Below are 27,446 nucleotides of genomic sequence, written 5' to 3'. Positions count from 1 at the left end.
AATGATCTTTTTGAGATATAGATCTAGTAGTGATATTACTGGTTAAAGGTCTGCTCTTTGGGCATAAGAACTCTATGATTTTGCTGTAGTTCAAACTTTAGCATTATGCTATTATTGGTTGAGGGAATTGGAGATGGCAAGACTTCTTTGAGCCATGCTATCTCTCTTCATATATTTGAAAGACTGTCATATGGAATAGAAACTATTAGGCATTTTCCTCTAGGATCCAGAAAACACAACTAAGAGCAATGGGCAAAAGTTACAGAAAAGAAAGTACATTTGAGCTACATTTGAAAACACTCTAAAAATAGCCCTTCAAAGAAAAGGATTTCCCATTGCATCCCATCCCATCTTCTACTTGAAGATGAAGTAGAAGCTGTATAAATACACATGTGGGCTTTGTTGTAATGGATATTTTTGCTTCAGGCATTGTTTGTTCTAATTCTGTAAAGGTCCTAACTCTGTAGGGTGCTCCCCAATGAGCAAAATATGTGTACTAATACTGATTGGTAACAATCTGCAATTAAGGCTAGAGCCTTAATACTTTTGCCTATGGCACTGACACGTTAAGTGATTAAGTAATGAGTTACCATTAGTATGTATTTATATTTCTGTGTTACTGAAATCAACTTATTGACTTCAAAATCTGTTTCCTCTCTGCTATACCATGCTACTCTCCATTTGCTTATATTATTGTTAAAATAGGCTCCTGCATCTTAGTCACCTATGAACTTAGTCATGATTTATAAAAGGTAATTCATGGGAAATATTTTTCAATTTATAAGATGACTTAAAAATAAACTTCTAGAATACAATCCTTAGCAAATCAGGGATCACCTGCATGATATTAATCTCTAAGAATATAGAAGTATACCAGTATTATGTCATATCTCACATTTATACAAGATAAGTAAAAGTAAGATATCATATCAATTTTATATATGGAACCATAAAAATACAATCAGGTCAGTTAATTGTTTAATGTTCCAGTATATCTAGTCAAATCCAAGCATGTATGTGCCTATTATTTATAAGGTAGTGAGGCTACAAAGAAAAAACAAAACAAAACACAGACTCTGCTTTCAAAGAGCTTATAAGAAGTGTTGCTTTGGCTTTTTGAAATCAGATATGTGTGTCAAAAGTGAAAACACTTTGAAAATTGAGTCTAAATAGTGATGTCATACTGAAGGTTAGACTTCAAGTAAATTCACATAAACTCCTGAAGGAATATTCAACAGCCTGCTTATTTTAAGATGCAAAAGCATTCAATAAACATTTAGCAGATGTCTACTAAACTGCTATGCAACAACTGTTATGATAAATCCTTGAGAAATTTCATTATCAACATAAAGCAAATAAAATCTTCTGTAACTAAGATGTAACTCTTGATAAGTATTTATCCCTTCATATCTGTAATAATACCAAGGAACTTAATTTATATTGGAATATATGTCACAAATCATTCAACTTTATTGTTAAGGAAGGAACCTAACAAATCAACCACAAAAAATAAAATTTTGAAAATTATACTTAGAATGATTTCTGTAAAAATGCATTCTATAAGTTCTTTATATTTTCAGAACCTGGAATAATACCTTCCTTAAAGGAAATGCTAAATAAATGTTTGTTGAATTTAAACCATAAAGTTATAGAGCTTCGGGACATTTCTATAACATACATATTATAACTTCAAATTATATATTGAAACAACATATTAATTCAGTCCTTGAAAAAAGATTTTTTATATATAGCAGTAGGCAATCAGGTCCAATCTTTCAAATTTAAATTTCCCAAATGTTTTTCTATTTATTATTTAGAAAGACTAAAGAGAACAATCTTATAATTTAGTAGTAATCAATGACTGATTTTAGTTAGTCTAAAAGATTATGTTCAACAACCTAGGTGTTACTTATTTTTGCTTTCCCATAGTTGAATTTGTGTCTTTAGGGGGAAACAAATTACAGCCAAAGAGAGGAAAAACTATCATTTAAATCCATCTACACAGATGCAAACTCACTTCTCTTTTGAAAAGTATCATTAAGTTAAAATATCTCTGGATTAATAGAAGCTTTAGAGGAGTAATGAAGAAGTAGGAAGGAAGTAGGAAGGAAAGAATAGTTGGAAATAAATCAAGAAGGAAACATAAGAGAAATTTTGAACAGAAGATTTTGGAGATATCTATATTAAGGTTATATACTTATAATAATGGGCTTTTGGAAGAACATACTTATTGAAAATTCCTGATTACTTAAATTGTGACAAATCACCACCAATAAAACAACTTCCCATAGCAATCTGACTTACATGGGGAATCATAAAAAGAGAGGGTTGCTTGCCAATGGAAGCTTTATTATTTTGCAATTAAGTGGGCTATGAGAGAACTATTTTGTTGGGAGGTCAAGATACCAAATTATGTTGTGTAAATAAAACTACTTTTTCTACTGATTATTAAGGAGGTTAGAGTGTCTGGGGACTTAAGAGTTATGGCAGAAATTGAGGTCATCATCATGATTAACTAGCTTAATTTGTAGCTTCACTCTCACTGCAGGTTAAGCTGAATGCTTTTCAAACTTATCCTGGCAATAATTAGCTGGAAGCTAGCTCTGATGTACAAGGAAAGGTCATTTTACAATCCAGTCACTGTTACATTCCCTCTCCCTTCTATTCCTTGTAGGGAAACCTTCCATGAAACAACTTGAGGCTAGAGGAATGAAGTTGTCCACTTCCTAATTGAGTAAAGAGAGAAAGCTGGAAACCTTCTGTCCAATTAAATGAAATCACCCAAAGAAAAGCAATGGTGTGCAGAAGACATTCTAAAAGCAGAATAAGAATAAAAACCAAAGCAGATTTCCTCTGTAGGAAAATCTGAGACAGAACCCAAGGAAAATGTTCCTAAATTTCACATATATCTTTGCTGATGGGATAGTAAGATAACTTCCCTTTATTAAAAAAAAAGTTAGCATCAAAAATAAGACATTTTAGAGGCTTGTCTTTTCTCTCTTAAAATAAACAAAAAGCACAACTATGTTCTGTCTTGTTTCTAGCTTTGAGATTTTAGGGGGATATTCAGGAAAGCAAAATATTTTGGATTTGAATCTAGGTTCAGTTCATCAATCTCCTCAGAATCCATGGCCAACTTAGATCTCTTACCTAGTCACCTCAGAAACATAAAGTGCTCATTATCCCCCACAATATTCCACTTACATGATCTTATTCTCTGTTCATTCTAGCTCACCTTTGCCTTACCTGTCCTCACCACAATCCAGGACTTCCTCAAGCCATAAACTATTTTCTGAATTAACTTTCTCTGCTTTCCCATTTAGATCCATTCAATTCCATTCTTTCCTTTCCTCTCAAATTCTTTGCCTCCATCTCCTGATCTTTGACAAACTCTAACTAAAGATTATAGCCACTCAGGTAACTGGGTCCTCATTGCAGCAAAGCAATGGTTTTTAATCCTTTTTAATTCCAAGTGTCACTCCCTACAGAGGCTATTTTAAACTCTATCTTCTTTCCCTAAACCTCCTACTTCCCCTATCTTCTGAGCTAAGGACTCATTTAATATTTTGTCTTAACAAATAGAGACCATTTCCCATGAGCTCCATCTTTCCCAATTTTTGACATCTCAAAAATCCCATATCATTCCCCACTATATTTTTCTTTTACTCCAGGCTCTTCTTCAAGACAGGTGCCTCTTCATTTAGCCTTGATACCATCCCTCTTCCATTTTTTGCAGCAGATTGCTTCTTCAATAATTCTCCTCCTCTGATCTTCAGTTTCTATCATTCTACTCATTCCTTCCCTGTTGCTGATAAACATGTTTAAATCTTCATTATCTTTTGGGGGGAACTTCACCAGATTCTCCTATCCCTTGATGTTCTTTTTATCTCTTTTCCTTTTTGCAGACAAACTCCTATAAATATCTGCCTACCTTCACTGCCTCTATTTCCTTTCCTTTTATTTATTTCTTAAAGTGATATGAATAACTTTATTATTCAAAAGTAATTTAAAATTACCAATGATATCCTCATTGCCAAATTTGACAATATATTCTCAATCCTCATTCTTCCATCTTTCTTCTACCAGTTTCTTATTCTGAACCTGCTAAGGAAGGAAGGAAATAATATTCCATTGTGCTTCCCTGTAATATTTTTCTCTAAAATGTAATCTTCTCTTGTTGGGGTTTCTTAGGGTCTCTGGAGGCAGCTTTAGTTTCAGTTCAGTAATCACCCCAAATGCAACCAGGTATTAAAAGTCCGAATCCTTTATTGTCTCTTTCCAAGTCTCCTTTCCTGCAGCCCAGTTAGCTTGTCTTGGTTCTGAGAGCTTGAGCTCTGGCTTCTGAATCTCCCAGACTGAATCCTGGTTGAGGCTCTTAGCTTATATATGCTCTCTTAAAGGTGTGAATCTTGTGGAACTATAGTAAGTACTAAGTACATGTACTGAACTAGAGAACTGTTAAGCACTATGTTAAACAATCATTGTCTCATCAATTCCACTGATTAGCACTTGGTTTCAAGTTCTGGCCCATAACACTTCCCTCCCACAACTCCACTTCCATCAGTTACCTCTCTTGAACCTGCTCCTGAGAGAGTACCTATCACTTTTCTATAGCCTACAACGATGAACAAAATATCTCACCTCACCAAATTCTTCCCCAACACATTGAGTCTGAATCCCAACTTGTCATTACTCATACACTTGATTTCTGTTCTCCTATCTTGCTCTCTCATTGCCATCTCCCTCAATCTAACTCTCCCAAAATTCCATTCTAAAGCCAACTACTATACTCTTTGCAATGCCTTCTCTATGGATAACAAACCTGGTTCCATCTTAAACTTTTCCCTTTCTCATTCCTTCCATCTTGCATTCACTAAGACCTGACAACTCTTCTAATGATACAGTTTTCCTGATCACCTTTTTTGTACTTTTATTCATAACCCCTGACTCACTGGTCAAAGTGGGACTTGGACTATTTCTTGCTCCCCATAACCACTTCCAGGATCTCCAACTCTATCACTCAGTAACCTCTCCTTCTTTGAAATTCATTCAATCCATATTTACTATCCAAATATGGTAATTCTCCTAAACAAATTTAGTGCCTTGCTCACAGGCTTTCTTTTTTTATCCAACTCCTGCTGTAATACTTACAAACTTTGAAATACGTACTGATATTCCTTCAAACATTCTAACCTTCCAGTTCTTCAATTTACTCATTTCCCTTTACCTACCCTACTACTTTACCTCAGCTACTTGAAAAGACAGTTATATCCTAAATCTTGCCATCAACCAGAAGTGTTCTACTTTCATATTCACAAACTCTGAAATTCTCTTATCTCATCATAAATGGTTGTCATCCCATTTTTCTTTCTACTTTGTAACTTTCAAACTTATCAGTCAGTGAAATAAATATTTATCAAGTCACTGTTCTGTTCCAAGGCTGTGTTAAGCACAATATAGAGAATACAAAAAAGATGCAAAAGTCAGTATTTTCCCTCTAAATGCTCATAATCTAATGGGGAAGGCAACAAGCAAAGAAGATATACAAACAAGCTATATTCAGGGGGGAAAATGGGAAAAATCAATGGGATTTTAGCTGAAGCTTGCAGTAGGCCAAGGATATCAGGAGGTGGAGATGAAGCAAGATTGCATTATAGGCATGGAAGATATCCAGGGAAAATGTTTGGAGCTGAAATATGGTATGCTTTTGTGTGAGGAATATAAAGGAGGCCAGTATAACAGTATAACATCCCAATTGAGGATGGGGAGAAGTAGGTTGTAAGAATACTATTAAATGGGAAGAGAAGGATTTTATGAAGAGTTTTGAATGCCAAACAAAAGATTTTGTAATTTGATCCTGTAGGTAGTAGACAGCACTGAGATTTATTGAGTAGTTAGTAGACATGGTTGGATCTGTACTTTAGAAAAACCACTCTGATAGTTGAATGGAGGATGAAATGGAGTGGGAAGAGATTTAAGTCTTTCCAATACTTTACATCTTACTTCCTTTTCACAAATTATACAATTTAGTGATACCGACCTACTCACTTTTACTTCACATTCCTTCTACTTTTCAGATCCAGGTATTTTCACTGATTGTTTCCTGTGCCTGGAATGCTTCTCCTACTCATTTCTGTTCCCTAGTGTCTCTGACTTTCTGAAAATCACAGCTAAAATCCCATCTTCAAAAGGAAGCTTTTCTAACTGCTCTTAATTCTAGTGCCTTGCTTTTGTAGATTATTTACTATTTATCTTGTATATAGCTTATTTGTAATCTATGTTTGCATGTTGTTTCCTCTATTAGATCGTTAGCACCTTGAGAGCAAGGACTAGTGTCTCCCCCTCCCCCAACTTTTCTTTGTATTTCCAGCTCTTTTCATAGTACCCGGAACACAGTAAGTGTTCTCTCATTCCCAAAGCCATCAAATTGATTTTTCTTAAGCATAGCTTGACCATACCACTCTCTTTCATATAACACTAGATAAGGCCTCTAGAGATAAACTCCTTGGTTTGTTTTTAAGTCCCCCAGAATCTGGTTCTATCCTTTATTATATATTATCCCCTTTCCCCTGTTCTCATTATGACATGATATGTCATTTTGGGGACTGATACTAACTATCTTCCCTGCCTAGTATGTAATCTCTCTTCACCTGACTGCTGAAATTCCTTGCCTTCTTTAAGACTAAGGTCAAATATCACACCTAAATTAAGCCTTTCATGATCCCCCAGCTGTATCCAAATTAGCCTTGTATTTGTTTTGTACTATGTATGTGTGTGTGTGTGTATGTGTCTCTCTGTGTATGTATGTGTATGTACATGTTGTCCTTTCCATTAGAATTTAAGTTCCTTTGGGGTTAGGTCTGTTTCTTTTTCATCTTTGCATCACTAGGGCTGAACACAGAGCCTGGCACAAATGAGTACTTAATAAATGTTAATTAATCAACTGATGATAATAAGCATATGCATATGGAATCAAAGAACTACCAAAACTCTATGAGATTACTATGTACCACTACATAGAATTCCCAATCCCTCTATTTTTGTCTGCCTGCATTTTTTATTTCTTTCACTGGCTAATTGTACACAATTTCAAAGTCTGATGCTTTTTGTACAGCAAAATAACTGTATGGACATGTATACATATATTGTATTTAACTTATACTTTAACATATTTAACATGTATTGGTCAATCTGCCATCTGGGGGAAGGAAGGGAAAAGTTGGAACAAAAGGTTTTATAATTGTCAATGCTGAAAAATTGCCCATGAACATATCTTGTAAATAAAAAGCTATAATAAAAAAATAAATAAAAATAAATAAATAAAATAAAATTCTTATACCACAAAAAAAAAAAAAAAGTGTCTTCCCAATCACTAGGATGTACATATACCCTTTGATTTGGTAGATCTATATCCCAAAAAGATGAAAGAAAGAGGAAAAGTATCTGTGTGTATACATTTGTGTAGTAGCTCTTTTGTTATTGCAAACAACTATTAAGTCAGGAGTGCCTATTTACTGAGAACTGGATGAACAAATTATTATATAAGAATATAATGTACTCTGCATATAAATTAAATAAATAAAGTGACAATAAACAGTCTTGTATTCCTTTCCCAATCTTAGGCAGCATATATGTTGCTCAGGAAATAAGATGATCTTTTATTCTCATCTCTTTGAGGACTTGCCACATTTTGCTGTGATTCACATAGTCAAGGGCTTTAATGTGGTCAACGAAACAGAAATAACTATTTTTCTGGATCTCCCTTGTTTTCTCCAAAATCCAGCAAATGTGGGCAATTTGGTCTCTAGTTCTTTTGCCTCTTCAAAAACCAATCTTGTTCTTCTCTTAAATATATATTAACATATAGCTCAAGTCTAGCTTGCAGAACTTAAGCACGGCATTGCTGGCATATGAAGTGAGCACAATTGTTCCGTAATTTGAACATTTCTTGACATTGCCCTTCTTTAGAACTTTTTCCAACCTAGCCACTGTTGAGTTTTCCAAATTTGTTGGTATAGTCAGGACAGCTCTTTAACAGCATCATATTTTAGGATCTTAATTAGCTCATCTGGAATTCTATCACCCCCACTAGCATCACTGTTAGCAATGCTTCATAAAGTCCTCTAGACTTCATTGTCTAGGATGTATAGCTCTAGATCAGTAAACTTATCACTATGACTATCTTGATATTAAAATTTTTCTTGTACAGTTATATGCATTCTTGCTAGCTCTTCTTAATGTCTTTTCCAGATGTTACACCATGACAATCTGGATTGGCAGACATTTAAATAAGTGGGTTAAAATTAATTTCATCTTCTCCCCATTAATTCCTCATTGGGAGATCAGGAGTATTACTCAGGTGAAAAGATGCAGAGCTATAGTAAACTAGAGCTCACCTCAGAAATTAATTTGAATTTAAGTTAAGTTGATGGTGGTTGAAGTTACAAAGATACAAGAGTATGAAATAGAATTGAGTTTAGGAGTGGAGGCAATTACAACACAAAAGCTTGGCCTTTAGGCAAGTTTCTCTGGAATATAGATAAAGATTTAAGTTAGAAAAGTAAGGAGTTTGGACTTAAAAGACTTAAGAGAGTATTAAACCCATGTTAGCTAAAGTTCAAAATAGAATTAAAATCCATTTTACATTTTACATTTGACATACTGAAGAATTATGACAATGCAATGATGAAATTCCAGAACTGATGATGAACTTTGTTCTCTATCTTTTAGTAGAGCAATGACTGAAGCAGAATAAGAATACATTTTTAGAGATGGATAATTTGGGAATTTGTTTTACTTGACTATGCACATTGTTTTTCTTTTTTTATATTAAATTGTAAAGGAAGTTGGGTAGAACAGAAGGCTATCAAAAGGTTGTCAAAAAAAACCCCATCATTATACATTTTTTAATGCAGAGACAGAAGGAAAACCAGAAGGAAATACAAACAAGCAAGACAGGTTTGAAAATCATGTCTTGAATTTATTATATACTTAAAAGAAAAAGCAAATTATATGTAATATTCAGTTTCATATGCAATCCTCTTTTCTGTTCTATTTTATATTTGAAAATGCTCTACTTTTTGGTGTTTGGTAGATTCAGCATTTTAAAAATAAATTTAAAATGTTAAAAAACATTCTGTTATAAAGAGTCAGACTTATTTGTATTGGAAAGGACTTCAAGTCATCTAGTCTCACCCTTTCATTTAAAAATTAGGAAACTCAGGGCTAGAGAGGTTAAATGATTTTCCGAAAAGCAGGCATATTATAAATGCCAGAGCCAGGATATGAATAAAGGTTCGGAGGCTATAGATCTAAGTAATCAATTATTAAATAAGTATTTATTTAATGCTACAGTCAGGTACTATGTATGCTAAGTCCTGAGGAAACCAAAGCAAAAGTAAGATACTCTCTGCTCTTACAAAACTTACATTCTAATACAGGACACAGCATATGCATATGTGCATAAGTATATTCATAACATCTATGGAATAAATACAGGGTATTTGGGGAATGAACTAGCACTTGATTAGGAAAGACTACAATAGAAAGTGCCATTTAAACTCAATCTTGAAGGAAATCAGTAGTTCTAAGAGGCAGAGCTGAGAAGGGAAAGCACATTGTAATCATGGAGGATAGCCTGTGTAAAGTTATGGAGAGAGAAGACATGCATTATAGATACAGAGGAAGGATCGGTTGAGTATAGTCAGATCATGAAGATGTTCCACAATGTGGAACAAACCTAGAAAGGTAGGAAAGAGCCAGGTTATGATGAGATTTAAATGACAATTTGAGGAACTGATATATTTAATTACAGGAATAATAGAGAGGCCTTTTGTTGAATAGAGGAAAGAAAAAGTGCATGACATCACTGGATTTTAGGAATATCACTTTGGCAGCAGTGTGAAGAAGGAATTAGAGTGGGAAGAAATCAGAGACAAGAACAATTAGAAGGTTATTGCTTTAGCTTCCTATGAGAAATAAAGAGCTTTTGAAGTCTTTCCACTGTATTCCACATATGTGAACTTAGGAAAGTTTCTTAACTTTTCTGTTTTCTCATTTATTAAATTTGAAGATTAGACTAGAAACTTAATCCTATGATTTTCTACTAAGATATTGAAAAGTATATCAAATAATATACATCAAGAGAAAAATTAAAATGAAAGGATGCCAATTTGGATGATAAATTCATGTAGAACCTTAGAATTTTAAGAGATGGAAAGAATCTTGTAGATAATTTAGTATAAATTCCTTATAATACAAATAGAAAATAGAAATCTAGAGAACTAAAGCATCTAATGTTATGGGCCAGAACTCTGAACTTGAAACAAAGGATTCTTACAAGGTGCTCAGTGGAATTGATAGAGACAATAGTTATCTAATTTAGTATGGTTCAGTATGATAGATTTAATCTTACAAATAATGGTTTCCGGGTGATATAATGATTGGTTTATACTCAGTGTAGAGGATATAAGCTAGAAGCCTCAGCCAGGTAGATTCAGAGATTCACAGAGCCAGAGAAGACAAGTGGACAGAAAGCTGGAAGCTGCATACTACTTTGGTGGCAAGCTCTCCTCCTTCCCTTCTCCACTGAAACCAAGACTCCAGAAGGCCCCCAGAAAACTAGCTGAGCCTCAATTGAAGAACATAGGACTTTGAAGGAGACAATAAAAGATTTGGACTTTTACACCTGGCTTCACTTGTGGTGATTACTGAATTGAAATGAAGGCTGCTCCCAGAGAACACTATAATCTAAGATCTAGAAACCTAGGTCTCATGACTTCCTTCCTACTGCTTTACTAAACCATGGTACCTTTCATTTATCTGGTAGAGTACTTTTAAGTGCCATCCAAATTTGGGCATTTGCGAAAAAAAAAAAAATTTTTTTTAAATAGCCATGCTGAGAGATTTTAGGGAAAGTACTAGAGGAGGCTTAGATATCAGTTTCCAAACTGTTATATCATTATGAGTATTTTATCAATATTTGTAGAGAAAAAATAATTTTCTTATAGGATGAATTCCAGAACTCCTCAGCATTTTTAGCATGGAAGGTAGGCTAACCCCTAATTCCCTCAGAAGCCACAAATCTCTGCCCTGATACCCTGGAATCATCTGGACAGGCAGTGGAAATTTCTCTTAGGCCTATGCCAGGCTACAAAGAATGCCCTTTACTCTCTTATGAAATCTATTTTCACTGGTCACAAGCTAGGAGAAATTATTAGGCACGATTATCAGACATGCCCAAGGTCTGATATTTTGTGCTGAAGTGACTTCTGAAAATGCCATTAAACTGTCCTTTCTAAAACCTATACAGTGAAGGGATATTTGATAGGAAAAGACTGGCAAAGACACTTTACACATATGCCTCTTGTAAGGGATTAAGCTATTCTCTTTATATCAAAGTCCTGCTTTTTGACAAGGGATTGTTCTCAGATCCTTATTAAGAAAGGGTTGGATATCTCAGTTAGTCTGGTGAGATTCTCCTTTCTGAAAATTGCTTTTGTATTAAATATAATTTCAGCTCCCTAAAGTAATCTCCTTCATGAGGATCTTGGGTACTCTCTTTGCTTAGCGCCCCACTTTTAATCATCATATCAACCTTAAGTGGGTCTTTTGTCTTTAAATAGGTTTTGTTAAAAGGACTTTTGGTGAAGGTCTCTGGAAACTGAAATCTCTGGATCCCCAGATCCACCTCCCACCCTTTTTCCTCTTAATTGTTACTTCTGGGTTTTCTTTACCAACTGAGTGCAAGGTCAGATAATGATAATGAGTATAAGAGATAATGTAGTCTCTATTAAAATATACCCAGCCTAACTAACTCTTTAAAGAAATCTGCTCTGCCTGGTATATTATATCTTCAGGGAAGGTAGAGAACATTGCCCAAGAATGAGATTCTACCTCTAAGAGCTTTCTCTCTGTAATTCTCCCTGACTCAACTTTTTGGCCGAACTACAGGCTATAAGATAAGCTTCCTCTAAACATTTTGAAGATCCTAACAAAAGAAATGCTTCCAAATGGAGACCCCCTTTTCTGTCCCTAACATCTCTACTTATTAGATTTGTTTTCTTCTAGGTTTGGTATATTCACCTTAAAATTATTAGCACCAAACAACTATAACTGCCAGCTTCATAGATCTGACTCAGAATTCACTGGTAAACTCACTTTAATCAGCTCTTGACCCACACCTCAAGCTCAGCACTCTCTAAACCATCAGGTCAGGACCCTATAAGCTCTGTGGATTTGGTCTCTAAAATTTCAGCATCAATCTGATAGATCCCCATTTGTTCAGAAACCCCCAACCCAATTTTCAAAAAATTAACAAATTAAGAGTTGGGAAATGATGAGATCCTGAGTAGTTGGGTATGGTTGGCAGAGGATATTGAGGGAGGAGGAAGAAGGATAAAAAGAACAATATTCTTTGATGTGCATTTAATAAAATGCACATTGACTCAGAGACTGGAATCCTTTTTAAAAAGAAGGAACCACATTGTGCCTATATATATATATATATATATATATATGTATGAATTTATTTAATACACATAAATTATATAATATAAATATATACATATATACATATATATATATATATATATATATATATATATATATATATATATATATATATATATATATATATATATATATATATATATATATATATATGTTTCTAACAAAAATTGTAGCCTTACTAAGTGTTAATAATCAGAGTTCATGTTTACAACACACTTCTTGTATTTTTTTTAACAGAATATTCCTTGAGGACAGGGATTGCTTTGGTATTGTTATTATGTTTGTTTGGGCCTAGCTTAGTGTTTTACACATGATAGAGGTTTTAAAAATAAATATTTGTTGAAATGAATCGTATTTAAAATGTCTTTCTCCAAAAGGCCTTGTAAATTTTGGAAATTTTGCTATTTAAAAGCTTATTGAATTTGATCATAAAGTGTAGTAAAGGTGAGAATGAGACTTTGGGAATTAATTTGGGATCATCCCTTGAAGATTTAAAAGATAGGAGGAAAAGATAGTCAATGTGTAGCAAAAAGAATAGTTCTCTCTTCCACATCATGACTTTCCAAGTTGTGGTTTCTATATATTATGGGTTGACTTAAGAAATTAAATAGGAATTGTGGGGAAGTTTTGCAGAAGCCGCAGATGACACAAAGCTTATATCTAAATACTTAACTCAATTTTACAATAAAATACTGTAAACATCCCATAAAACAAAAAGAAAAAATTAAGACTTCTTATCTGGTAGGAAGAGAGGGCCAAAATATTTTACCTGGATTTTCCAGATCACAGGAGCACTGCATTGCACCCCTAGCCCCTGCAATATGGAAGGGATAACTGTACTGACAATGGCAGAATATGTAGGGTATGACAAACTTTTGCAGTATTCTATGGGTGGTCACTACCAGTCATTTCATATACCAAATGAAATAGCTGGACCTATTATTCTTGTTATCACAAATTTTTAATTGAACATAAAATTATCAGAGAAATACATTTTTATTTTAAAACATCATTTAATGAGAATTCAAAGACATGAAGGAATGTTGTGATGAAAAATATTCTTAAAAATCTTAACTCTAAGAATAGAATTCAACTTATGGAGGGGAATAACTATAGATGAACATGACTATTAATGTTCCAAGTTAATGTGCAAAAGAATATCTAGCAAATGTAATTTATAATTTAAATTTCATATTTATTATGATGTAAAATAATATGGAACTTTTATGCCTTAATCTTAATACTTAATCTCTAAAAATGTTCTAAGCAAGCAGAAAAATTTCCCATCTTTTACTAAATATGTAGGGATTCAAATCAATTTAATTAAATTATATTTATCAATTGCATATATTTTGCAGATAACTGGGCAAAACATTCCAAGCGTAACTTTCTTCAACTATAAAATGAAAGGACTGGACTAGAAGATCCATCCATTCCAGTTCTAAAATGTTATGAATTTAATTATTCCTAACATGATGTGATGATAAAATTATATATGTTTTAAACTCCATTGTAATTCAGTAATCATGTCTTGAGAATCTCCTTGGTACAAAGTGACATGCTAGGAACAGCTACTCTGTATAATTCTTTGTAAACTTTTATGGTGGTATAGTGGATGAATTTGAATTTTAAGGTAGGAGTCAAAAAGAACTAAATTGGTATTCCACCTGGGATACTTCTGACTTGTGCTGACCATAGCTTCTTGAGTCATAGTTTTTTTTATCTATGAAATAATGTTCATTTCACATAAAGAACTATGATGAGAAACAAATGAGATATTGTATGGAAAGTTTTGTAAATCTCAAAGTGCTATTCAAATGTCAACTTTGGGCATTATAATTACTTTAACTACTATGCTTAAGATATATACTTGACAGTAATTTGTGCTCTTTACCTGTAGAAGATGGTCAACTGCTGAATTATAATTTCCCAGAATCTGTTCAACATCTGCCATTTCCGTCAATACTGGGATACAGTCTTGACTATTTTTACCTTTACTACTCTCAGTATAGTTCAGAGATTCTTCATAATAGGACAGAGCTTCTTCTGATTTCTTTTGGATCTGGTACAACCTAAAAAAGTTCAAAGTAATAAATTGTTTATTAAAATGAAAAACACTCTAAAGAATTTTTTGAAAAAAGGCTGTATAGTGGTGGGCTAAGTTTTCAAAAGTTAATGTGACACTGTGGAAACATTTCCAGAATTACTCATAATGAGAAGCTGTCATGTCAGAATACATTTCTAAATACAGTAATACCATATCCTGCATGGCTATAATAAAGCATTACAAATTTACTTTTCAAAATTTTCAAGGACAATTAGTAACTTTTTTTCCGTAAAGAATTTGTAATGGCACAGAATTTATCTTGATTTGTTCTTACAACAGATCTTTTACTAAAACAGAAAGCTTTAAAATGGGTAATTGAATCATGCATAAAGTAATATAATGTAATAAAGTAATGAATGTATTGAATTAAAATTTCTGGTTCAATTTAATCACTCATCATTTATAGTATGATTATTCTAAAATTTCAAAACAGTTGACCAGTTTTAGTGAAATTTAGTATCTAACTTACTAAAAAGTTTTAAGGTAAACTTTTAATTTGTGGCTCAGTTAGCCAACTTGAAATAAAATACTAAATGGAAACACCATTTGTAATCTTACAAATATTTCATTTAAAATTGATGTATTCGAAGCTAGTAATAAAACTAATTGAAGGATATGGTTCAATTGACCACTAGACTTAAAATTATACAGCTTAATAAGGGATATCCAGACTCTGGGTTTCTTATCTTCCATAGCAAACCTGAGAACAATGTTTAAAATTAGTGTTTTTGACAGTTTTCTAAGGAAGAAAAAGAGTTTTTAATTTGAGGTTTATGAACTTGTTTTGCTAAAAAGAAAAATTTAATAATTATAATTCAATATAACTAATTTCCTTTGTAATCCTATGTACTTTATGCTTTTAGTCAATAAACATTTGTTAAGCACTTATATTACATATTAGGAACTGTGCTAAGTAGTAAAGAAAAGAGGCAAAAGACAGTTTCCATCCTCAAAAAATTCACAAACTAATGGGGAAGACCATAAACAAGTAAATATACACAAACAAGCTATTCGAAGTATAAGCAGAAAATAATTAATGGAGACAAGGTACTAGAATTAAGAGGGATTGGGAAAGGTTTCCTGTAAAAAATAGGATTTATGATGGGGCTTGAAGGAAGCCAGGGAAGCCAGGGAAGTCAGGAGACAGAGATGAAGAAAAACATTCCAGGCCTGAAGGATAGCCCGAGAAAATTCCCAGAGCTAAGAGATTAAATAGAACAGCAAAGGGGACAGAATTATTGGATCAAAGTATTATTCTTTGAAAGGGATCCATAGGTTTTACTAAATTGCCAAAGAGGCCCATGAGACAAAAATATTAAGAATCCCTTAACTTAGAATCTCTGCACATTTCATTTTAATCTTTTAAGCCTTTTTTCCTTAGATTTATAATTTCAGAAGGCATTGTAATGTATTGTGTTTTGTGGGCTAAAAATTAATGGCTCAATTCAATTAAACTCACTACATAGTTATTAGATATCAATTGTGTTCAGGGCAGAATGCCAGGCTTTGAAGATACACATTAAAAAATGAAATAGTCACTGCTTTTTCCAAGAAGTTTACCATGAGATATTTATAAGAGGATACCTAAAAGCAGGATAGACAGCATTAACTTATTGGGGAGCAGACTTTACAGATGTGGCTCTGGACTAAATCTTGATGGACTTTAAAATGTGTAGATGAGATGACCAAGATGAGGCTGATGGAAATGAGACCAGAGTAGATCTCAGGCACAGAGGATGGCTAGGAAGAGTGTGCAGAGGTGAGAGATGGCATATTCAATTCACTTAATAATTTGGAGTCCAGCTTGCATAGCTAACAATATGTGAAAGAGTATAGTATAAAATATGATTGCAAAGATAGGCTGGATCTGGATTATGAAAGATTTTTAATGTTTGGCTGGGAAGTTTCTATTTTGTTCATTAAATTGCTAATAGATAAAACTTCAAGTAATTCATAAAGAAAAAGCCTATGATTTCAAAAATGAGTTTTTTGATTTGTAATGTTCCTACATAAGTTAAGTCAAAAGGAATTGAATTATTCCCTGAATATTTCAGGGAAAGATAAAAAATTAATTTCCCCCTCTTCTTGTGTCTATATAGATTTTGCAAAGGGAGTAACCACATAAATGAATAGTTCTTTTGTTTCCAATGCTCTCTGTATAAGTCACAGAATACTAGTAACACAAATATAAATAACAAAATGATTTTATTTGGGTAATTATATTTTTTAAAATTAAAGAAGTAATAAAAGCTCAAATCCTTGAATACAAAAAAAGGGGAGAGGAAACGTATTTTTTAAAAGCCATAAAAATACAACATTGGCTGATTTACAGATCGGAATTTCTCCTTTTTTTAAGACAAGAGACTACAGAGAAGTGTAATTAGAAATTGGAATGCCAGATCACATAGTAATCAAGTAATGGTCAACCTCATGTTCAACTAAATTAGTCAACTGATAAATAATTACTAATTGATAAACACCAATAATAATAACTAATTAATAAATGATCAAAGGATATAAAGAGGCAGTTTTAGATAAAGAATTTAAAACATTTATATCATATGAAAAAATGCTCTAAATTGATCAGAGTAATGCAAATCAAAACATCCTTGAGATTATCATTTTACATCTATCAAATACTTGAAGGGAAAAGTGACAAATGTTGGAGGGGATATGAAAAAATTGGGGCATTAATTTATTGTCGGTGGAATTGTAAACTGATCTAAACATTTTGAAGAGCAATCTGGAATTGTGTCCAAAGAATTATTAAACTGCCTACACCCTTTGACCCAGTAATACCAATACTAGATCTATATCCAAAGATGATGAGGGGGAAAGGAAAAAAAAAACCTTTACAGATTCTAAAATATTTACAAACATTCTCTTTGTGGTGGCAAAGAACTGGAAATTGAGTGGATGCTAATTGATTGGGAAGTGGTTAAACAAATTGTGATATATGATTGTGATAGAATACTACTGTGCTATATATAAAAATGATAAGCCTGATGATCTTAGAAAAATATGGATTAACTTGTGCAAATTAATGAAGAGCAAAATGAGTAGAGCCAAGAGAGAGTATAGCAGTATATACAATAACATTATATATATATATATATATATATATATATATATATATATATATATATATATATATATATATATATATATATATATATATACAGTAACAGAAATACTGTTTTAAAAACAACTTTGAGCAAATAAGTAATTTTCATTATAAATACCCAAATTAACTATAAAGGGTATATTAAAGAAGATGCTTTCTACCTTCTGAGAAAGAACTGATATACAGAAGTAAATAAAGAATGCTTTTACATACACACACACACATATTTGTGTCCAATGGTAGCCATCTCTAAAGTGAAGGGAGAAGAATAAAAAAGGGGAAAAAAAGCCAAAATTTACATGACAAACTTATGTTTTTAAAAAGAAGAGCAAGTTGCATATAATAAATTTGCAGTTTCATGTGCAATCAATTTTGTTATATTGCTTGTTTTATTCCATAATGTTTTTAAAAAGTAAACTACTCTGTAAATCAAGAATCCCTGGTTTGGTATATAGGAATTCTCTCTATTAATGCAGATAACTCATCTATAAATTTAATGTATGGAGAATTGTTTCATGCTCAAAGAAACTTAAGTTAGCTATTTCATCTTTCAAGTGTCAGAAGTAGTACTTGAACCTAAATAAAGCTTCCTTACTTAAAAGTCTATTCTGTTACCTACTATCCCATGCTTCTTTTCAAGTTAACCCAAATGAGTTATAAATGTATCTGCTAACTTAGAATGATCCTTCAAATATATGACTCTTCCTTTCATACACACACTTACAGTAAAGAAAGATACATCTGACCAAACATTCTTGCAATGGTTCACAAAATACCTATTTTGATCTGGAGGCATTTCTAAGCAAAACTAGCTCCATAATAGATCTCCTAGTCGTGTTGTATGCTTATACTTTTTGTTTTAAATAAATAATAGACATTGTAATTTTTTTAAACCATTAAAAATTCTTTATTGTTACAACATATTATGAAAATCACAACACATTCAGCTTTTTTTTCTCAAGAATGTTACAATCTGCTTGGTACAGAAGTTAGAATAGGAAAGTAGGCAAGCCCTTAAAAACCAGATGCTGTAAGTCTCAGGCAATGGGATGTTAGTTTCTGTGACAGTAGGTAGGATGTGATGGATGGCTTTGTTAACTACTTCCTTGAGGCATTCCATTCTTAACAGTATGAGTAGATGATTCCTAATGACTTCATCTCCAAGCCTGAAGTCAAAAGGATCTACTCTTCTGCTGTAGAGATGCAGGCAGTTTTCAGTGGCTCTGGGACTGGCTGTTACTTATTAGATAAAACTACCCAGACTTCTGGTTTTTCTTGCAATCTTCCCCTTGAAGCAATATTGTACAGCAGAGTGGAATGAGTGCACGACCTGGGTTCAAATCCTGCCTTGCTACTTACTAGTTGTAGAACCACAGGCAACTCACTTAAATCTTTCTAGATTCTGTATCCTCTTTTGAGAGGTTCCTCTAGTTCTAAGTTCTCATGATCGCTGTTTGTTCAGGTGATAAGACAGGGAGAGAAAAGAGAATTCCTATCTACTCTGTTCTTGTTCTATGTGCATCCATTAGAAGTTCTGGAAAGAGTTTGGTGGGAAGGCTGAAACACCTAAAATGAGGGGTTAGGAATCACACATGGACCGTAGGATCTAAGGCTGTTCTTCCTAACAGCTATGGCTAATTGAATTAGTTGCTGAGGCATGGATCAACTCAATCACAGAGCTGGGGGAGATGGCAAAGGTCATTTTATAGCTAAGGGAAACGGGCTGCAGGAAGTAAGTGATAATCCTGAAGAGTTCATTTTCCTGGTAAAGACCAAAATGGAGCTCCATTCCACCACTGCTAAATATACTTATTACAGGAAAAATGTTTAAAAAGGATATGAGCTGGGGATAATTTAGAGGATGATCAAGTTTGTGAAGGATGCTAATCCAAGACATATATGCATTAAAGTGACCAGACATATTTACCCCGAAGAGCAAAAACCTTGGGGTTTGAGGGTAGGAAACATAATAGAAATCTTAAAGATTATTGTGTAGAACAGTAATAAGACTTGTTCTTGGTCTCAGAGGGTAGAACCGGGGCAAAGGGTTACAAGGAGACCAATTTAGACTCTAGTCAGGAAAACTGTTTAACCCTCAGAGCTGACCATAAGTAGAATGACTTTCCTTGGGAGGTCATGAGTTACTCACCACTGAAGGTCCCCAAGTAGAGGCCAGATGGCTACTTTATCTATTTATTTATTTATTTTGAGGTTGGGGTTAAGTGACTTGCCCAGGGTCACACAGCTAGGAAGTGTTAAGTGTCTGAGACCAGATTTGAACTCGGGTCCTCCTGAATTCAGGGCTGGTGCTCTACCCACTGTGCCACCTAGCTGCCCCCAGATGGCTACTTTAGCAAAGTATGTTGAAATAGGGATCTTTTTTAAAGTAAGGGATGAATCAGAACAATCACCAAAGGTCCCCTTACAACTGGAAAATCCTATGATTTTCTACAAAATCCAACCAGTCATCTGATTCCTTGGCTCAAAGAAAAGTATCACTTTAAGTACTGCATCACACTTCAGTGGTACAGTGAAAACAGCTGCTCTCTGTAGTCAGAGATCTTAGATTCAAATCATCTGCGACTAAGCTCACAACCATAGATACATCACTTATCCCCTCAAGCCTCCATTCCTTCACCTGTGGAATGAAGGAGCTGGATGGGGCAGCCTCAGAGATCCTATCTGGCTCTAGATCAATGGTTCTGTCACTGAGCAGGAGATGAGGAGGTGGAAGGATTTAGTTCTCAGTCAGGCAAAGATTCCCTTTGTAGATCAGGGGACAAGCCTCCCCTATTGGCTAATCTGCACACCACAAGGCATCTTAGGTTTAAAACCAATTATCCACGAAATGGCATGTGATATCTGACTTATTTCCACAAAAGAGAAGCTGGTGTCTTGAGGATCATAGTTGTAGGGATCATAATAATATGCTTATGGAGAAAAAGACTCAAATTCATGACTGTGCCAAGGTGATTACAGACAAATAATAACAATATTTTTTTTTAATCAGAATCCATCTCCAAATCTCTGCTGCCAGATTATCTTATCCAAATGCCTGTCTAAAAGGAAAATTCAGGCTCTAAGGCACATTCCACCCCAAGTTCCACAGAGGCAAAAGTTCAATTTCATCCTACCCTTATCAGAGATGAGATTAAAACAATGTTAGGTATTTTTTCCTCTATTTTTTTTGGAGGAGGGAGGGAGGAGAGATTGTAGGGGAAATGTTAAGAACCATCGTTAGAAAGTTCTTCTGCTAGAATCTCTGCTCCTGCTCATTTCAAATGGAGAATAAAGTCAAACATCAGATCCAATGCCTAATATAAAAATAGGAACTATGTAAACAGTATGAAGGAATTCCCATCCCATTTCAGAAGCAGATTAGTGTTATGGCAGGGAGAATATAGCAGCTAAATTTTACAGACAATAAACTAAGGCAAGCAGAAATTAAGTTACTAGTCAAGTCACAAAGCTAATAAATGTCTGAGACTAGATTTAAACTCTGGTCTTTCTGAGCCCAAGTCCAACATTCTACTGAACTATCTAGTTGCCCTGGGACGACAGAAACACTTGAAGCTGGATCTTTTTAGTTTTGAAGTTGATTACTATACAGTGCTCCCTCTATGAAAACACTACATTAAGAATTACAATGACTCCTCACTTCCTTATCAATGCTATTGTGAGGATTAGCAAACCTTAAAACACTAAACGTTAGACATTTTTTATCAGCATTATCATCACTACATCATTTTCATCATCCCCAGTGCTTAATCTGGGGTTTCTCATGAAAGATATGTTAGGCATAGAGGACAGTGAGTCTTTAAGTCAGGAAGATCTAGGTTTGAATCCTGATTTTGATACCAACTGGCTGGGTAACCCTGGGCAAGTTATTTAATCTCTTGATGCCTTAGGCAATTTTTATTAATATTTTAAAACCATCAGCACAAAACTTGATTAAAAGTGCTATATGTAGACATGACCAGTAAGATAGCAGATTAGATATTTTTTCTGATCCCTACAACCTCTCAAACATTTTCAAAAAATAAATTATGCACCAAATATAAAGCAACTTCATCTATTTTTATGTTTTAGGACACCCAGAATTCAAAAGAAAGTTAAAACTCCCCTTCTTTAAAAACCAAACAAAAAATAAAACAACAAAAAAAGCTCATGAATCAATGCTCACTAACTTAATTATTTAGTACCCCTTTCCTGTCTCCCATACTACCCACAGTGAAGGTGTATTAGCAGACCCAAGGACCTAATACAAAATTGAATCTGGCACTCCAGCCCTCCTCCCTCTTTCTAGGAGTTGTGGGTTGCAAAAGTCAACTCAGCCACAACAGCCAGTAGAGTTACTCCATGTACTAGTGGCATAATTCTATGGATTATCAATGCTGGGTCAGAGAACTGAGAAGCAGAGGAAATGGGGACAGAATATCAGGATGTGATATCATTGTGTGTACACCTGGGTATACACTAAACCAGAAGGAAAGAACTCAGGATCTAACAAGGGCCATTTCTTTTTATATAAAAATCACTTAGGGCAGAGATTGGCCAGTGAACCATGAATTGTCCAGTATGACAGGAGACAGGGATGCTTTGGATCCAGCCCCAAAGGAAGCCACCATTAGAGGAGAGAGACTTTAGAAAGCAAACAATAAGGGAAAATAAGGCTAGAGAAATTTGTGACCAAAAATCTCAGGAAGAAGAAAACTCAAAGACCTTGAACATAAACAGACAAATCAAAAGGGAAAACATTAAGAATAGGAAGAAATATAGCCTCCAGATGCAGTAAAAAAAAAATTCAGGTAATTATGAATAAAAATATTGTAGAACAAAGGAAAATGATTTTGAGACAACAGACACATGGGACCCAAGGAGAACATGGAGTCATAATATGCTGTTCCTGAGTAGTTCAAAAGAGAAATCAAAATTACAAAAGCAGAATTATTGCTTGCACATCAAAAATAATGGGCAGAATTGAAAAACATGAATCAATGATAGTAAGTCTCACAAAAGAAACAATACAATATAAATACAAGAAATTAAGGATAACCTAAAAAAAGAAAACCAAAAACTAATGACATTTAACATAAAATTATGCTCATTATACAAGTAAAACATATTGATCTTGAAGACAGAACATATAAAGACAACCTAAGGATAACAGGTCTCCCAGAGAAGCATGAAAGGATAAAAGCCTCAACATCATAATGCAAGAAATAATACAATTGGGAAAAATGCCTAGAATTTCTAAACAAAACAAAACAAAAAAGAAACATTAACTGAAAGAATTCATAGATCATCTCCAGAAAAAATCCAAGGTTCCAAGACACACAGCAGTTAAATTTAACTAGTCAATTCAGAAATGAGTTCCACAAGCAATCAAGAGAAAGACTTTCAAATACAAAGGGAAAGAAAATTAAAACAATACAAAACAATTCTTCGTCCATTAAAAACCATGGAAGGGAATGAAATGTGTTCCAAAAGGCAGTGTATAAATCTGAGCTTAACCATAGATGAAAAAAAGATGAACGAACATTCAATAAGAAAGATGTATTTGAAAAAAAATTTACAAGAAAAATTGAACTGAAGAGATTATTTGTTTTTTGAAACGAGAAATACAGGATTAAATAAATGTAGCAGGCAAGAACAGCAATAGAATGACAATAGAGAGACCAGCAAGAAACTTCTTTCTAAATGTACATACAAGGAGACAAAAAGGAAGGCAGAAGTATGATGGAGATAATAGTGAAGAGGTGGGCCTGGAACATTATGGACAGAATCTACTGAAAACCTGTCTACAACTTTTTTCCTTATTTGTTTTGTTGTTGTTGTAGAACTATATTACAATATGGGGAGACACAAGAGGGGAGAAAATCAGGGGGATAAAGAGGAATATGTGATGTGCTGGGGTCAAAATGAGGGCAAGCAATGAGAGGAAAGTGACCCTTCTTGTCTCAGAAAGAGAAGAATCTGCAGAACAGATTCGGATTAGGAGGCAGAAAGTGGATTGAAAAGATGGGGGGGGGGGGCTGGGGAGAAGGAAGGAGGTTGATCTTTGGTGATGGAAGGGAATTCCACTGATAAGTGCTCCTATGGGTGAAGACATATGGTTTGTGAAGGAAAATGGGCATATTGACGTGGGTGAAGACTGGGGGAATTTAGTTTCTGAAAAGTCCATTAACTCTACCTTGCAGGTAAGAGAGTCACATTTCCTGACAGCAACTGAAAGAGTAGAAAGTATAGACACAGTGAGGATATTTTGAAGCAAATGAAGAAAAGGGGGTAACCAGTGAATAATATGTCTCAGTAGTGGGCTGCATAACTAGGGATATGATCCAGGAGGAGCTCTACAATGGGGTAGTATCTTTTAAGACACATACCATAAACCGGGATTGTTCTGGGAGTGAGATATAATGGAAAAGGGGAATCTGTGAAACAAACAATAGCAGAAAGTGCCCAGAGGGGAGAGCCTAGAATGGGTACCTTGGGTCTTTTTATAGGAGTCATGAACTAGAAAATGTGGACCTAGAATAGATAGAAAGAGAAGAAGGATAATGAAGAGAAAAAGAAAATTTGTTTTTGTAAAGAGATACAAAAAAGTAAAATTAAAAAAAAAACTAATAGGAATAGTTGAAGGAGAGGATGAGGGGGAAATCTACTTGACCAAGAAGAAAAAAGAGAGGAAGAACTATATAATCAAATAAAAGCAAGCAAAATTCAAAAGGAAAGGAGTGACAAATAAGAGGGCATTAGGGATCAGGGAAAGAGAGAAAGTGGGAACAGAGTTACCTTAAAAAAAAAATTAAAATAAAGTAAGTTAAGTAATATAGTACTGTGTTTACACCAAAAGAGGGGAAAGTAATCATTTGAAAAGAAAAAACAAAATTAGAAATAAAGGAAAATATAAACCTGACTCACAACTTTAAATAAAATGGATTAAATAATCAAATAAGATTTTCTAAAAAGAGTGAGTTTGAATAATAGAGTAAAGCCCTTTTTTTATAAAACACATTTAAAAATAAATTTATACATAAAATAAAACTAAAGGGATGAGGAAAAAATTCAATCAAGTGAATTAAAAAAAAAAAAAAGCAGGGGTTGCAATCATGTAGTGTAACAAACCCAAACCACACATTCAAAAAATGAAGAGACAAATAATATGAAACTACATTATGCTGAAAGTGAAGATAACAAATGCCAGTAATAAACTTACACTCTTCAAATACTTTAGTATCCAAATTCATAAAGGAAACATTATTTGAGATACAAGAACACATAAAGAGAAATAACAGTAACAGCAGAATTTAATGTCTCTCTCAGTTTTGGATTAGACTAACAGAGATAAATAAAAAGGAAAACATGAAACTAAACAAACTGCTAGAGAAACAAGTTAAAGGACTTATGGTGTCTTTAAAATGAGATTGCAAATTAACATACTTATTTCTCAACACCTATGGACTTTTACAAAAAGTATCATGTACTAGGGCACAGAAATACTGCAAAAAATGTAACAAAAAATAGTTAATACATCCTTCATTTACCAAAATGCAATAAAAATAAGAATTGGTTGAAAGACCACACACTTTTACACACACACACAGAAATATACACACAAATGGAGGTTTACAAACGAAATTCTAAATAATAAGGTTAAAGACCAAATTACAAAAACAATTAATAACTATGTAAAAGAAAATTTAAAAGATGAAACAACATACCCAAAATTTTAGGATACAGATAATCTTCAGGAAAAAAATTATGTCCTTACAAATATACATTAACAAAATAGAGAGTATTAATGAATTGACTATACATTTTAAAAAAGTATAAAATCAACAAGTAAACAAACCTAAATTTAAAATAAGCAGAAAATGGTAGATTATTAACAGTTAGAGGGGAAATAGATAAATTGAAAACAAAAACATCCCCAAAGGTGACTTAAAAAACCCCAAAAAACCTAAAAGCTAGTTCTTTGGGAAAAAAACAAAAACAAAACAGTAAAACTGAAGAATCTTTTGCTAATCTGACTAAAAAAAAAAATGAGGGCAGAAAATGAAATCAGCAAATTAGCAAATGAGCAATGCAAAATTATAGCAAAAATTACAACAAAATAAAAAGGGTAATCAAAACAGATGCATAGTTATATGTTAACAAAACTGAGAACACAAAAGAAAGAAATATCTTTTAAGTAACATATTTTATAATAAAATGAATTTTTAATAAATAATAATAAAAATAAATAATTTAACTTCTCAAAAAGAAGTAGTTCTAGATATAAAGTAAATATCAAAGGAAAAAATCTCCTAGTACTGATGATATTACAGAGGAATTCTATCAAACTTTTACAGAACAGCTAGTACCCATAGTTCAAAAATTATTCTCAAAAACTGAGAAAGAAAGCACCTTAACAAGTATTTGGAAACAAAGTATACGTCCATCACTTGGAGAATAGCTAAACAAACTGTGGCTCAGGAATGTAATGGAATATTACTGTGTTATAAGAAATAATATAATAAACAGAGAAAATGAAAAGCATATGACCTAGTGCAGAGTGAAGTAAACAGAGCACAGAAAACAAAATATACAGTTACTCCAACAACATAACTGGAAAAAACTACATATGAAAAAAATCAAAAGTGAATGTAACAAAATTATAAAGATCAATTAGGACTTGAATGAAGAGATTTGAGGACACCCCAACCAAATGTCTTATGGAAACAAGAGGTCTACAAATATAATATATATTGTATAGGTTTTCAAACTTTTTAAATAAATCGATCAGTTCTGCTTACTTTTTTTCCTCTCTAAAAATACTTTTTAGATGGGATGGCTCTGTGAATGGGGAAATTTAAGTTAAGTCAGGAGGACCTAAGTTCAAATATGATCTTAGCCACTTAATATACTTCCTAGCTATGTGACCCTGGGCAAGTCACTTAAGCCCAATTGCCTCAATCAATAAATAAATGTGTACTGAGGTTCTTTCGATGGACAAATCTTTTCTATAAATATCACATATTAATTTGAACAGATAAGCATGCTTTCAGATGAAAAGAGAAAATGACAATTTTCATTTATCACTTCAGTTAAGATAGAGGGGACAAAGGATACCAAAAAATAAACAATAAAATAAAAACTTTCATTCTGCTTACTAATTAAAGTAAATCAATAATTAGGGAAACTTTTAGTTATAACATGTAAGAAATATAAACTGGATTTGGAAACTGTTGAGCTCTAGAAAATAGATTTTGTTAGTTCATTTTTCCAGTATTCTAATTAGCAAAGAATTCCTGACTTGAGAAATGAAACCAAAACTTCTTATACACACAAGTGGCTATGAAATGTAAAATTATATGATGCACATAAGTAATGCTCAAAGAAGAATTCTTCATTTCTATTGACTAAGTTTCCAAGTCTTAATTTTCTATCTTAATCTTTTTTTTTTAAGACATTAAATTTATATGTGAGACAAACTTAAAGAAAGAAGCATGTTTTTCCAGTTGTTTGAGTACACCTTGGGACAGTTCCTCTGACTATAACGTTGAACAACAAATTGAATTTAAAAGTCATGAGTGCAAGACTACATTCATGCAATAGCTATTTACAAATTAGTCACCAACAAAATGCTTCATCTGACTAAGGTCACTTTTTAATTTGTAATTTCAGTGGCTGGAATTACATAATACTGGAACATAGTCCATG

General features: G+C 33.3%; 1 protein-coding gene across 1 annotated transcript in view; it reads right to left on the bottom strand.

Annotated features, from left to right (window-relative positions):
- Positions 1–27,446, bottom strand: part of TTC23 (tetratricopeptide repeat domain 23) — a 104,437-nt gene that overhangs the window by 35,875 nt on the left and 41,116 nt on the right. Inside the window, 1 exon segment of the mRNA XM_074295038.1 lies at positions 14,405–14,582. Within this exon segment, the coding sequence (XP_074151139.1) occupies positions 14,405–14,582 (178 nt within the window).

Source organism: Sminthopsis crassicaudata, chromosome 2 (assembly GCF_048593235.1).
Source record: "Sminthopsis crassicaudata isolate SCR6 chromosome 2, ASM4859323v1, whole genome shotgun sequence".
NCBI lineage: Eukaryota > Metazoa > Chordata > Mammalia > Dasyuromorphia > Dasyuridae > Sminthopsis > Sminthopsis crassicaudata.
This window is presented reverse-complemented; position numbering and strand designations above follow the sequence as displayed.